This window comes from Centroberyx affinis, unplaced genomic scaffold, assembly GCF_046629955.1.
Source record: "Centroberyx affinis isolate AG114_WGS23_722 - 3 ecotype Tasmania unplaced genomic scaffold, CSIRO-AGI_Caff_v1 ptg001111l_1, whole genome shotgun sequence".
Lineage (NCBI taxonomy): Eukaryota > Metazoa > Chordata > Actinopteri > Beryciformes > Berycidae > Centroberyx > Centroberyx affinis.
The window spans coordinates 711395-726134 of NW_027279653.1; the positions used below are offsets into that span (position 1 = coordinate 711395).

Below are 14740 nucleotides of genomic sequence, written 5' to 3' on the forward strand. Positions count from 1 at the left end.
AAAATAAACACTTGCCACCTGTAACCTAATGTGCGTGTGTGGTGTGTGTGCGTGTGTGAAGGTGTGTATGTGTGTATATGTGTGTGTTTATGTGCAGTATACGGATGAATATACAGATTTTGCTCATATCCACAGGTTAAACTGAATGTTGGAATATTTTTCCAGACTTTAGACTGAAAGCAAAGAGAAGAAACAGGACGTTAGAGAGGGTATTTCAACTGACCATAGTCGGTGACAGATTTCGGGGCCCTCTGATCGCTTCCGTCGTCGTTGCGTTTCTTGTTCTTGGACTTCCAAGCATGATAGACCTTCAGGCGGCGGTGAAACTCCTCTCTGCAGGCCGCCAGCAGCTCAATGTCTGTCCACACAACAGGCCTTCAGTCAGTACAGCAACAATACAGTAGATTTCTAAGGCAAGCTATTTTCCTCACATTTGTTTCCAAGAAAAAGGAAAAGTAAAATATGATATTCTCAGCTTGGAATGATCAAATTGCATTCAAAGAAATTTCAAGATATCAATTGTTGAATTTCAAATCCCTTAACCTACTTACAAATGACCCACTTAAATAAGCAAATATTTCAGAATAATCTAACATCAGCCCCACTCGTAATTCACTGTATTTAGAGCTTCATTATATGAATAAATCATTTCAGATGGAGTCTTCTAATTCCAAGCTCGACATATATCAACATAGTATAATTGGGAAAAAAAAAGTTTGGACGGCTTCCAGTGTGTTTTCCTTAACAAAATACAGAGAGAACATCAAAAGAATACATAGGCTGCAGAGAACACGAGGCTATAATCAGGAACACTTTAAATACTGCTGTTCTGTATCACTACCACCACAGCAAATGGGTTTCACAAATTAGCCAGATGTCCTCGGACTCCCACAGGGCACATCAAAGTCCTTAACACCAATCAGAGTACTGTATACAGTGGCTATTAGAAAGGGCTGGTAGGGGAACCAGTGTGGTGGCATCTGGACTATTTTCCTGTTCAAGCTGACTGAGAAGAGGTTGACTGGGAACGGCTACAAAGAGGAGAAGTCTGCTATCTTCCAATGATGGTGATAATTTCCTCTCTTCACCACTAAAAAGGCATTCTGATGAGCTGAAGCAGCTGCGGGAAGATCCTCAGATCGGTCTTTTTAGTTTTCCGTCAAGTTTTCTTGTTTTCACACTCTGTCCAGCTGCAGTCTCAGCTTTTTAACAGCCACTTTGGCAACCGAAAGAAAATTACTGAGGGGAAAATGACATAAAATGCTGATGGGAAGTGTGTGTGTGTGTATGTGTGTGTGTGTGTGTGTGTGTGTGTGTGTGTGTGTGTGGAGATGGTGCCACACACTTCTGGGTGCTACAAGTCGAGGTACAGAAAACATGAGTCGATGCTGAATTATAAATCGTGGGGGCTGAATAAATAATGTTGGAATGATGGGGGGTGTAGAGGTGTGTCACGCATTTCACCAAGAGCTCCACCACCTTGACCAGCCTCTGAAGGCTGGTTCAGTGATGTGTGTGTGTGTGTGTGTGTATGTGTGTGTGTGTGTGTGAGGCGGCACCATGCAGAACGGTGTTGTGTGGGTGTGTTCAGGACTTCTCACCACAAGAAGTGTTGATGACATCTCGCAGCTCAGCATACTTCCACTTGCTGAGGTCGTATTTTTTCACACCGGCAGCGGCTTTGGTCGCCTGCACCTGAGGACCCCTATTGCATGCCAAGGGACAGAAGAGAGTGTGAGAGAGAGAGAGAGAGAGAGAGAGAGAGAGAGAGAGGCAGGGAGAGAGAGAGAGAGAGGGCAGGGGCCAGACAGACAGTGTGTGACAGAGTGAGAGTGACAGAGATTGAGGGCATGAGGTTAGTTCTTTTTCACTACTGTATATGATTCAAATTTAACAGCCTGACACGTCAAAATCTCAGAACCGAGAGAGCGAGCGCCTTATAAATTCCTCAAATTAGTTCAAAATAGTTACTGGGACATAAAGCAAGGATGCCCTCTGCTATCCTCTGTCATCTCGTCTGTTCTTTGGCTATAGCATCGCTCGAAAGGCAAGATCAAGCCTTCACACAGCAGTTCATCGGCAGTAAAGCTCTTTGATATGTTACAGTACCATGCTGACTCATTTTCAAAGGTATTGTGCTTGGAAACAATTCAAAACTGAATTTAGATGATAGACAGTCTAAATATAATATGAATGTGAAGAGGAGATTAAATAGAGTACTGTATATGGAGCACGCTGCTCTAAGTGGAGCATCAAAGGGAAGCAGATGCCTCACTTCTTACAAGTCCTCCTTATTGTGTCAGCCACTTAAATTCACATTAGAGGCTAGTCAGCAGGGGAGCGAGTGTTTGTCCGTTGCCCTGCAGCCTCTTGTTTCGGCTCCACCTAAAATTACACCTAAGTTACACCTTGGCTGGCATGTTGAGTATTTGTTGCCATGCAAACCTCACAGGAATGAGAGATAACTGACGTGACAGAAAAAAATAAGCAGTAGCACAGAGTTTGAACTATTCTGTCTCTCCTCAACAGACTGCTGCGGCAGGTCTGAGCTCACGTCAGCCGTATCTCCAGCCTCCCTGCTGAGTTGAGGCTGCTAATTCAATAACGAGAAGGATTTACCTCCTCTATTTACAGTCGACGTAGCTGGGGATGCTAATGTCTCAGAGTAGAGGATTACTGATCTGCAAATCACCAGGATCCCGTTAACATTTATAATTTATACTGACTTGAATGGTAAAAGCTGATTTGGGATCATCGTCATTCTGGCTGAGAGGCTTGTCAGCCCAGCTGTGTGACGTTGCTATGGCTTGACTTTTGCTGCAGGCAGGAAAAAGGAAGTGGAAGCAAAGCGATGGCCAGGAGCTTTCTCTGGGCAACAGGCAAATAGGGAGGAAGGGTGGTGGTGGGGGAAGGGGGGGGGGATCTTTGGGTCTTGAGAGCTAATCCTATTGGTGGTCCTTAAGCTCCCTTTAGCTAGGAGAGGCAGTATGGGCAATGGCAGAGCAACAGTCTGTTGTGTGTGTGTGTGTATGAGACGCGCACATGTGTGCGCTTTTATTGCACGTCTGCTTCCATGTGCTTAAGCGGCGTGCACATGCAACACGCGTGGCCTTTTGAGCTGCTCTCTTGCTGCAGTGCCCCCTCTGGGCGTCATGGGTCACCTGACTCACCAGGACAGTGGGAGACACGCGCAACGTGCCCCCTGGATGCCCGGGCCACATGTCATTTTGTGCCCACTGGACCTGAAGATAAGGCTTATATGAGCTCTGGGAGGACTTCTGCTGGCTTTAAACCGAGGCTGTGGATGTGCAAAAGCCACTGATACTGTGTGAATGCATCAAATAGAGACCAGATAAAAAAAAAAGCTAAAATGGACAAAAAAGGTTTCTGTCATTCAGAGAGCTATCGGGGGGTAGTAATTATGTTGATTCATTCATTATTTGGTTGATTGTGGTGATTGATTTGATACCCAGCTAGCCACAAGTTCTGACATTTCCTGTACCATTTCTCCCTTTAGATATAGCATTCAAATCACAGTGAAAATTACAATGGTACAGTATTGTCTCCAATTATCAACTACTATATCACAGTGGTGAAAAAAGTTACTTGTTCAATACTTGCATACTTACTGTATGTAAAAAGAACAAAACTGAGCAAACTGCTGTGCAACTTCAACTGAAGTACATGAAATATTTTATATTTTTATGTTGAAATTTTGTCTGTCAATTCATTTCATTTCATCTCAGGCACTGATAAGGTGCTCGCCAGAAAATTTAATTGAACTGAATTGGATTCAAGGGATCCAAGCCTGACGTCATCATGTTCTGCAGCAGGTTCTTGGTGCCAGTCTGTTGTGACAGTGACACTCTTGCTTGTGCCCAGCTCACAAAAGCAGGTCACTGACAGCTGTGAGCGAAAAAGCTGCTTATCCTCCTCTCGGAGTTTGACGCTCGGTGTCCATCAGTGGAACAGGAATAACAACAGTCTCCTCTAATAGCTAAGATGACTAAACACTTGATACTTAGAGGCCACTGATATCATTAATGAGATTTCTGTTAAGATGTACAGTAAGTTAGTTAAGAACTACAGGACCAACTATTAGAAAATGTGAAAGTGTTAAAGACTGTATAGGTCTACTGTTTTTTCACATACTCCTGTAGTTATCAGACCTTTATAACATTTACAGTATCCACAGGATATAAATGCTTAACAAGTGTAATTAAATTTGGGAAAATTCAATGTATGACAGAGAGAGAGCACATACATTGTCAAGCGCATGAGCTTGTGTTGCGCACCAGCACTGCAAACAAAGGATACAGAAAAGCCGTGAACCGCTGCAGACTAATCAAGAGCCAATCAAGATCAGAGAAACAACGATTTTGGATGTCATCTTCTGTTTTGCACTAACCCATGATCACTCGTGCTTATCCTCTAAATGGCACATCTAATGATTCATGCCACAGAAACGAACACATACATTCCAAATTTGATTGATGACAGTCTTATGCAGATTTCTCAAAATAAAAAAAAAAGGTTTTTATGGTGGCTTTGCATTGCTGGTATAATCCTGCATCTATTTCAGGCTGCTGAGAGATTTAAGACTAAGACAGAGATTAAGGCGGACAGAGAGAGGGAATGAGTGAGTGATTATTGTTGGTGTTGGGTAAACTTGGACACGGGCAGTCATAGAAAGCTGTGCTGATGTCTTACATGGTTCTGGCTGAGGATGAGGAGATAGGGAGACCTGAGACAGACTCATCACTGGGAGAGAACACAGTAACAGGAAAAACGCAGTTACACACGCATGCAAAGGACAAAATTACCAGAGGTTATTGTTAAGACTGCTTGTGTACTGTATACTGCATACTGTGTACTGTAATGATGTGTGTGTATACGATACCTGCGCAGGCCGGCATCCATCTGAGCCTCCTCGGTGATAAGCTCCGCCTCACTCTGGGCGATTCTCATGGCTAACTCCCTGTCTCTCCTCTCCTGCTCCAACATGGCGGAGCGCTGGACCTGCTCCTCACGCTCTAGAGCCAGCTGAATTTCCAACTCCGCCTGGAAAATTTTAAGCATGCATGCACACACACACACACACACCCCATGAATCTTCGGCTCTTAATGTGACTTTATCAAATCTATATAAATCTAGATCCCGTCTAAATACTAAAGCTGCCCCGGGTGCCAGACCCTTCATGACAATTAGAGCTCTGCTGTGTGCCAAAGCCTGATTAGGCCTATTATCCAGGTTGTAGGACTGCTAATGAGGCATTATTGGTCATTTGTCTAGACACAACAAGGGACACAGCAGACAAACATTCAACAACATTTTGGAGGGTACATTCTTTACAGACTTGACCCAGAATCACTATTAACTCCAAGTTGTTATTTTTTTGCTTTTTTGAACAGGCACAACTTTTTCTAACGCAGATTTCACTGTTACTGACCAACAGGCACCTACAAAGTACAAACCAAATACTCTATAATATCACTGGAGTCAAGTCTTAAACAACAAAAACATTTATAAAATACATGTAGGTTTACAGAAAGGCCCAGAATGGATCTTTAAAGATGAATACCACTCCAGTTAAGAATATATGTTATTCATATATTATCTAGGGCAGTCCAATCAACAACTGTGAAACATGAACACTGGGTGAGGCATGAGAAATAAAACTCAAACTTGTCAGAAACTGCTCCATAGCCAATGAATGAGACTGCAAGACTGAGTCTGTGGACCCACAGAGGTTTTTAGATTTATCAAGTCTGAAGCAGAGAATGTACCCTCTTTCCCATGCTCTACCATGGGAAAGTTATTCATGCTCACAAATATTGGTTAGACTATTGTAGACCATAAAAATAACGCACAGGAATTCTTCAATTGAGTGGCGTTCCCCTTTAAGAAAATAAATAATCCATATTGGAACATTGGAGGGTGAACTGGATGTAGGATACATGGGGTTCGGGTGGAAGAGACCATAATGCAAAAATAAAAAAACATTTGAGACGGAAAGATACAACACTAGACTAACCTTTGACCTAGCGGAAAATAACAGAGAACAGGGAACAAAAAGCCATCAAAGTCACAGCAGAAAACCTGGCACAGCGCTGAGGCTCAGGGTTGAGCCGGGGCTAAAGCAAACTTTGCACAGAGTATTCTGAGACTCATGGCTCATGACAGCCTGGTGTCAAGTATCTCACTGCTGAAAGCAAAAAATGACAGCATGCAAATATCCAAGTGGTCTTCGGTGAGTTGAAAGGGCTAGGTGTCGGGGCAGGGTGATGTCTGAGAAATACAGCAACAGGACAACAGCTTTGATCAAGCTGGGGCCTCGAGGCAGAGAGTGGACTGAGTGAAACAGGAGAAGAGGAAGGTTTGGGTGAGTGGGTTAGGGGGAGGAGTATGCAGAAGGATGGGAAAAGAGTCAACAGGGGTGCGACTGACAGTAGGGATGAAGGAAATGGAAACACTGGAAACAGAAACTAGAAGATGAGGCTAGGAGAAGTGAGAGAAAATTCAAAAATGGAAGAGGTGAGGGAAAGGAGGGGGCAAAGGAAAAGGGAAAACAATATACAGTCATTTGTGATACTGCAATATTAGTTGAGGGACGTCAAGGAAAGAAAGAACAAAGTAACAAAGAATTGGATTGGGGAATAAAATGTGCGTGAGACAGGCAGAGATGGATAAAGGTGACAATAAAGGGCAGAAGTGAAGGGAGGGTTGATGTGGATGAGAGTCAGAGGAGCAATGATAAAACACAGAGGGACAAAGTAGTTTGGTAAGGAGAAACTCGCCAGGAAGTGGAATCATCAATCAAGACCCAGTGGGCGACCCCCTGGGAATCTGACCAATGTCATGACCTGGCTGTTGCCGTGGGAGACGAGGGAGCGAATGAATGTTTCAGGCAGAAGGGAGAACGGGCGGAACTGGCCAATGAGACAAGGTCAAAAATAGGTCAAAATTTCAGAAGCTCAAACTCGCTGATTTCAATGTAAAAATATAATCTATACATTGCATGTAGTTTCTGCCATTTCTCTTTTTATGCGCTGTTGTATGCAGTTATACAAATATACCATACAGTAATGCATATTTCATAATTTGAATACGTTCTGGCCAAATATTAAAATTGTAACACTCAAAATTCTGCAGTAAACCCTAGTAGCCTACATCTCTCAGTATAATTCATATGTTTTCCAGGAACAATACTGTGCATTACAGAAACTGACCCAATGAAGATCCTGTTCAGTCTAGGATTAGGATTAAGGCAAATCTAGGAAACCAACTTGCCTGAATGTGATTATGTTGGCAGGGTTTAGGTGGTCATTTGCTGCAGGGGGAGTGGGGTCCATAACCTCATGACAAGTAAACATAAAGCTTAGGAGCTTAGGGGCTGCAGGGTGCTGCAAGTTCAGTAACATTAGCGCCTACAAATACATTCAGCCTGCCATTCATAAGTGGTGCAATTTGATATTCAAATTAGATATGAGAGTTTTCAATCATTTTCCCAGATCATCATTGTGGATTTCTGTGCTGAGCTCCTCAATTTTTCAGTAGAGAAATACATGTGCACCGTGGAAATACATGTCACAATAGAAACCTGGACTAAAACTATAGGAGGTTGTCCAAACCTGCAGAACCTTCTCTTCCTCCTCTCTCCTTTTCCTCTCCTCTTCCTCCTGCTTTCTCTTCAGCTCCATCTCAGATTTCCTAAGTTGTGTGGAAGGAAGGAAAGAAGACAAGAAAGTTGGCTTCACTTTAAACTGAGCGACAACTTCAACTTCTTCATCAATCATTCTCAAACATCAGCTGATAATCCTTCCCTCGCCCCCCCCACTCACATCCTTCTGTCCTCTTCCTCCTGCTTGCGTCGCTGTTCGTCCTTCTCCCTCCTCTTTCTCTCTCTCTCCATTTCCTCTTCGATGTGCTTCAGCCGCTCGCTCTCTTCCTCCTCCTGTTTCTTCTTCTGCATCGAGGAGAGCAGCTGCTCGGAGCGCTTCACCAGCCCCTGGTACTCCGTGTCGATCTCCTTCCAGGTCATCACTGTGGCCTAAGGGTCAAGAGAAGGATCAGAGTCAGAAGTCACTCTCACACCCACTCCATATTTCTATAGCCAACTACTTACTACTTACTTACTACTGACTTACTACTTACTACTACTCAAATCAAATAGCCTCAAGTGTGTGCCATGGGTTGCTTGGAGGACCATTGTTACACAGTCTGTACTAATAATAAAAATAGATGAGATGCAAAGAAAAGCCCGCAGGACGTATCAAATGTTTAACATTCTATTCTCTGAATTTGTTTGAATAACATTTTATCCTGTGCAAACTTTCCATCAGAGGTGGACATGTCCAGGAACTAGAAATTTGCTCCCACCCCGACTTGGCAGACGCTCCTCTGTTACCACGACCGACCCACTCCCTCCCCATGTGGCAACGAGGGAGACACTGACTGACACTGTGCCTGTCACTGCACACCACAGCCACTACACTCAATTCCCTCCTATACTTGTCAGACAATCTTTTGAGGGTGGGGTGGGGGGTTCATTAGAAAGAGTCTCTAACAGTGACACAGGGAGGGAAGATGACAAGGTCTTGTCCCCAATGTATAGAGGTCTGAATGACAGCCATTGGCATCTCATGTATTATTCAGTCAGCGATGCCATGCCAGAAGCGATTTTTAAAGACTCCGAACACCATTAGTGTCTACAGTGAGGCTGCTAATAGGCTAACAGAGGAACATAGGGGAGGTGGGGAGGCTGATTGTGGTAGAGGACAGAGGAAGGGCAAGGAGTCATTGGTGCTTCAGTGTCATTAAAAATAGTGAGCTGTCTAATCATACCTGTTGATCGCATACAGTCGCCCACAGAGACAAAAATCTACAGAAAATCTACACTATTAGGGAAGTGAATACCCACATGTCTGGATAGCATGAGGATCTGTTTGTGATGATTTGCTCTACCTAGAGGGTCCAATAAGACGGCCGCTTATTGCAAAGGGAGAACTGGGATTTCACTAACCAAGTTTGATAATTTAGCCAAACAGCTTCAATTAAATTGTCGGAGCAGAGAGGGTCTCCTCTTTCTCACCTAGCTCTGTTCTTTTGATTGAGGATATTGATTCAGAGAGAAAGAATCAGAAAAGGGCAGAAGACTGAGGTTTTACTGGGCAGCTTCTAGGTGAGAATGTATTCAACTGTATAAATATGAAGCAGAAAAAAAATATATATACATATCTGCTGTGGAAAACCTTCCCTGGATAAGAACAGCACCGGCCAAATATCTTCTTATGTTTCTTATGTGCCCCCAACTGCTCAGACTGTCTCATACTCCAATGTGAAATGAGATACTCAATCTCTACAATCGGGCCTTAATCCTTGAGTCCTGTAGAAGAGGTGAACATAAGCAGGTGTGCTCAAAGGACTCCCAAATGCGCACCTTAATCTTGGCCATGAGAGAGTCTATGGAGGCGGCTAGCTCCTGGACCTGTTTGGCCATCTCCTGCTTGCCCTCTTTCAGCCCGTTCACCACCTCGTTGAACCGCTCCATCCGCTTCTTCAGGTTCCGGACCTTCACCATACCGTCGATGCTGTGAGAGGGGCGAGCATAGATGTGCATACGATAGAATATGAAGTTTCATTCCAGAAAGAGCGACTGAAAAAACTGTCCAATAATGAGACATTGGTTGACAATTTTATTATTTTGTCACACACATATCTCTATATTTTAGAGATACTGAATGGTAAACCTTAGGTACTGATTTTTTTCCCAAAAATTGATATATCATGTTTAGGAATAAATCCCCTCATATATTGGACTACATGTGTGCATGCTGATACAAAAACACATACGCATCTACATGCAAACATACACACATTGCCCACATACAAAGTATACACTCACAATCCAAAGACCATTCTAAAAACGATCTGAAAACCCATCATCTGGATGAATGCATTTACCAGAGCCATTTTTTCGAAAGGCAACCCAAAACAGCAACACATACAGTATTTTTTCCAAAGCAATACAGTAAGACATTTCTCCACAGATGAGCATTCTAGATTGATTTGAACTCCTAAATGCATGATGTGGAAAAGCCATCAAAACCCACCAAGCGTGAATCTCAGTTTAAATAAAAAAGCACAGAGCACACAGGGTGAGAGAAAGATTAAAAGAGCAAAGGGCACAGACAAACAGAAAGATGGTGAAAGAATGATGTGTGTGTGTGTGAGTGACAGAGAGAGAGAGAGAGAGAGAGAGAGAGAGAGAGAGAGAGAGAGAGAGAGAGAGAGAGAGAGAGAGACTCACCGCGGCTTATGCTTCCTCTTGCACAGCCACATGCGGACGGTCTTCTGAATCTTAATGCAGGCCATGGCTCTGTAACTCATCTTGTTCCTAACTGTTGAAGGTGGGGTGAGAGAAGAACAGGATTCATATAAAGGTATATACAAATACCCATTCACACACACACACAGATACACACATGCACACGTATATGCATATATGCACAAATACTGAATATGTAATTAATATATTTCCTAATTTTATTTCAATGATATCTGTCGACAATTCTGTTTTTTTCTATAATACAAAAAGACACATCTGCCAATGCTGTAGTTATTCCTCTGAAATGGTTCAGCAATTCTCTCTCCAGATCCAAACACTATTCAAAAGAACTGTAAAAACTGTGACAATCGACTAATAATCAACAACTTCAGGGATAAATGTCAGAAAGACATTCAAAAAACTATGACTTGAAAAGTTCCTCAAATAGTATATTGCAACAGTGTGTTGTTTCTATAGCTATCTTATTAGCATTATACTCTATTAGTCAGGCACGTAACAAACAAGCGCGCGCACACACACACACACACACACACACTCACACACACACTCAAATGGACTTGCAGTAATAAGGTTAAGTACTGAGGGAAAGAAATGAAAGGTTCTAAGAAAATACATATCCTGAGGTTGGATATGCAGGAAATGTGTGGTCAGGCAGATGCAGTCTGCTGCTATAGCTGTAATGTAATATCATTTGATGCTTTTACACAAATAAGCAGAAGCCAGGCTGCACTTTGTTAATGGTGGACATCAACAACTTGGCTCGGAGTGTAATGGTTCAAGGAACTGCTTTGAGAGTACTATTCTATATTGCTAGAGGCTGCTTTCAATATTCAGAACGAATGGAAAGCGTGAAACATGATTTAGTATAGCTATCGGGCTCTGCAATAAACTGGGTGGAAATGACAAAGCATCTTACACTTATAGTTTTCCTCTGAAAACTGAAATAGCTTAACTTACAAAAATAAGTTGTGCTAATGGCCTTCTTTCCATTTTTAGTTTCTGATTCCGTTTGCAGTTTTTGTGAGGATGTCTAACGTACTACAGTTGATAGACTTGCTATGAGGCACTCACTGTGATGTAGCTGCTTTTACAAAGTAATTTGGGATTTCCCTCTGAGGAAAGTTTTAGGGCTGGATTTAGCCGCCTGCACGACAGGCCCAGACATAGTGGCAGATGCAAAATATTCCATCAGGCTCTGTGTTAATACAGTGCTAAAATCTAAATAAAGGACTTAAACCATGACCTTGTAATCAGGATCTCCATTTGACATAGTAACTCAAGTAATGATAATAACGTTAGATACTTTGTTACGTATTTCTCAAGTGTAAATTAGCCTGGGTGTCCTGCCAGGCCTGAAATACACTGGAATACACTGAGGTTTGAAATGTAATACCCCATCAATGAACCGTACTGAAGAAACAGAAAGAAAATGTAATTTATTCCACCAGCTGCTTGAGCTGCACAGTAAGACCTCCGTCCGTAGGGTGGATGTAACGTACGTTTGATGACAGACAGCGTGCACCACTGGACCTTCTTCCAGCGGCTGCACACCAGCCATTGATTGACCTTCTTCACCAGCTTTGCGAGGTGTTCTGGATCAGACTTCATGATCTGGTCAAACTCTGCAAACTGATGCACACACACACACACGCATACATATAGATGAACACTGGTGTGAGCGCACCCACAGCTGCTGTATGATCCTTTACAGTTTAGGTTTTTTTGTCTTTATCCTGTCTAAAGCTATGCTGACTTTCCTGTACCTTTCCGGGGCGGAAGAACACTCTAGTCAGTCCAAACTTATAGTCATGTTCATTCAGTCCCAGGGCTTTGAACAGCGCCTGGAGAGGAAAAGAAACCCACATTCAATGACACAGCAATATTGCATAAATGGTAAGTATAGGGCACTATACTGTTTATGTTTGTTAATCACATCTTAAATGGGCCTGTGTGGCCGTAGGCATTTTTGCACATGAACAAATTACACAACTAATTAGGCTTACATTAAACTGATTAGCTTATTATTTAAACCCAGCAGTATGCCTCATCTTATTCAGTGGGTGAAGCAAAATCAGCCTCGACAGTATATTAAACTATTCAATTTATGTAATGTAAAAAGTAAGCTGGTACTTTGGAGGCCCACCTTGCAGAAGAGGCGTGGATCCAGGCGTGTAAGCTTATCAGGCATGTACTGTTTATACATGTTGTAGAGTTCATGGAAGGGAGCTCTGGAGGGGAAGCCGCCCTGCATCAGGTCCAACACTGACACCATCCCTAATGAAGAGAAGCAAAAAGGATTGAGAAAGGTTAATAAACAGAAACATAATTGTTTGAGGATTTACAGTACATTGACATTAGGTAAAAAGTTTGCAGTACTAACAGTCTATCAAAGGAAGATTATGAGTTTAAATAGTTGCAGCTAAGTTGAGCTCTCTGCTACCTTTGCTAAATTTGAAGTAACAAAATCACAATTACAAAGACAGATACAGGGGCATATTAAGTTCAGTGCTAATTATCAGCATGTCAGTTTTAAAAGAGGTCTGACAATCATCACTTTCATATGAGAGTTTTCAAAGCAACATGAGACAACTAACAGAGTTTCAAAGAGGCTGAATAGCTGGTGCCCAGGTGCATCGGTTACAAAAATCGCATAACGATTTAATGTGGCAATCAGAACAGTCTCGAAAACCATGACATTATTTTGCCAAATATGGACAAACTGCATCACCGAAGAGGAAGAGGTTGCAAGGCAAAGCTCACCTACAGGAAAAGCCATTTAACAGGATAGGTGCTTTTGATATGTCAAAAACTGCCACAGAACTAAATCGACATCTCTGTGACGCGGTCTGAATAGAAACTGCGTCATGAGCTTCACAAAGCTGGTATTTATGGCAGGGCTTCCATTTGGAAACTGTGTATATCCAAGAACACCACCCAAAGACCCATGACCTGTTGCAAGGAAAACAAAACCTGGACCTCTGAGAAATGGAAAAAGAAATATGGTCTGATGAGTCTCTTTCACCCTTTTTACTCCATCCGGATGGGTTTACATTCAGAGAGAGCTAAAGGATGCCTTAAACCCACAGTCTATGTTGTCAGCAGTTAAACATATTGGTGGATCTGTAATGGTATGAGCAGCCATCTCATGGGAGCCATTCGGTCTGATCAAAGCTCTGCATGGGTGTATAATAGCCAAGGAATATGAGGCCAGTACACCCTGCAGCAAACACTGTTCCCTCATTATGTGTTCATACTCCAAGATGATAATGTGATAATGTGCCAATACACACTGCTAAACAAATTCAATAGTTGTTTCATGAACACCGAGATGACGACAAATGCCTCAACATTTGAACATCATTGAACCTTCTTGGGAAGTACCTGTAGTTCTACATACTGTACATACTGTATTGTGGTCCCACCTGAGCACTGCAGCTGAGAGAGAATCTGAGCTCCTTCGAACTGGTGGCTGACCATTTTCAGGTTGGGTTTAACACAGCGGATGAAACTTGAGCCCTTCACACACAAAGAAACACTGATCAGGAAAAGCATCTGAATATCTTTGTGAAACTTTAAGCTATCAGTCTAGGCACCACATGCTGTATCTGTCAAAGCTGCAAGGTATCAAAGTCTGTCATCTCAATAACTGGCTTCTGAATGACAACATGTCAACTTTTTCTACATTAGCTCCATCATGTGAAATTAAAAGACAAATTCCTTTATATAGGTTGTGTTTGGTGATTGAAATTATTTTGATTCTGAGTATGTAAGCAAAGTCCAGTGTATGCACACTACAAAAAATCATAAGTGAAAAAATCTGCTACTTAGGTTAGACAATTTCACTTGTTTCCAATGCAAATCAACTTGTTTCAAGGATTTTCTAGAATCAAGTGTCATTTTCTTGATAGTAGTGCAGTGATCTGCCTTATTCTGACATACTGGCACTAATTTCTAGAAAACTCCTTAAACAAGACTGCACTGGAAACAATGTAACCCCAGTGGCAGATTTTTTTCACTTGTTTTAGGACTCAATAATAGAATTAATGACTTGTTAAGGTCGAGATTTTCTATAGTGCAAAGTTTAATTTCTACAAAATATGCTATGAAATTGAGATATAACTATTACTCACAGTGCTGCGGAGCTTCTCCAGCAACAGGTTCAGCTGGGTCTGTGTGTGCAAGCAGAGAAAATGAACTGTTTAATGATTTGTTTTAAGGTTTGAGATAGCAGGAGCCCCACTACACTGTATTTAACGCAAGACAGATGTTCCCCATTAGACGCAGGTTTTTTTTAAAATTTCTTATTTAATGAGGAAGAGGAACCCTTAATGTATCAAACAAACGGAGCGTCACACATCGTTGACAACAGGTGAGTGGTGGAAGCAATCAGA

The 14740-nt window shown here is 42.3% G+C and overlaps 1 protein-coding gene across 1 annotated transcript in view; it reads right to left on the reverse strand.

Annotated features, from left to right (window-relative positions):
* LOC139647751 (unconventional myosin-VI-like) overlaps positions 1 to 14740 on the reverse strand; it is a 42577-nt gene that overhangs the window by 3275 nt on the left and 24562 nt on the right. The window contains exons 19-31 of the mRNA XM_071523717.1: positions 14480 to 14518; positions 13772 to 13865; positions 12493 to 12623; positions 12113 to 12190; positions 11849 to 11978; positions 10311 to 10401; positions 9441 to 9591; positions 7843 to 8051; positions 7633 to 7711; positions 4901 to 5061; positions 4711 to 4761; positions 1602 to 1705; positions 224 to 358 (exon numbers count right to left, since the gene is read on the reverse strand). Of these exons, the coding sequence (XP_071379818.1) occupies positions 224 to 358; positions 1602 to 1705; positions 4711 to 4761; positions 4901 to 5061; positions 7633 to 7711; positions 7843 to 8051; positions 9441 to 9591; positions 10311 to 10401; positions 11849 to 11978; positions 12113 to 12190; positions 12493 to 12623; positions 13772 to 13865; positions 14480 to 14518 (1453 nt within the window). The remainder of the gene's footprint in view (positions 1 to 223; positions 359 to 1601; positions 1706 to 4710; positions 4762 to 4900; positions 5062 to 7632; positions 7712 to 7842; positions 8052 to 9440; positions 9592 to 10310; positions 10402 to 11848; positions 11979 to 12112; positions 12191 to 12492; positions 12624 to 13771; positions 13866 to 14479; positions 14519 to 14740) is intronic.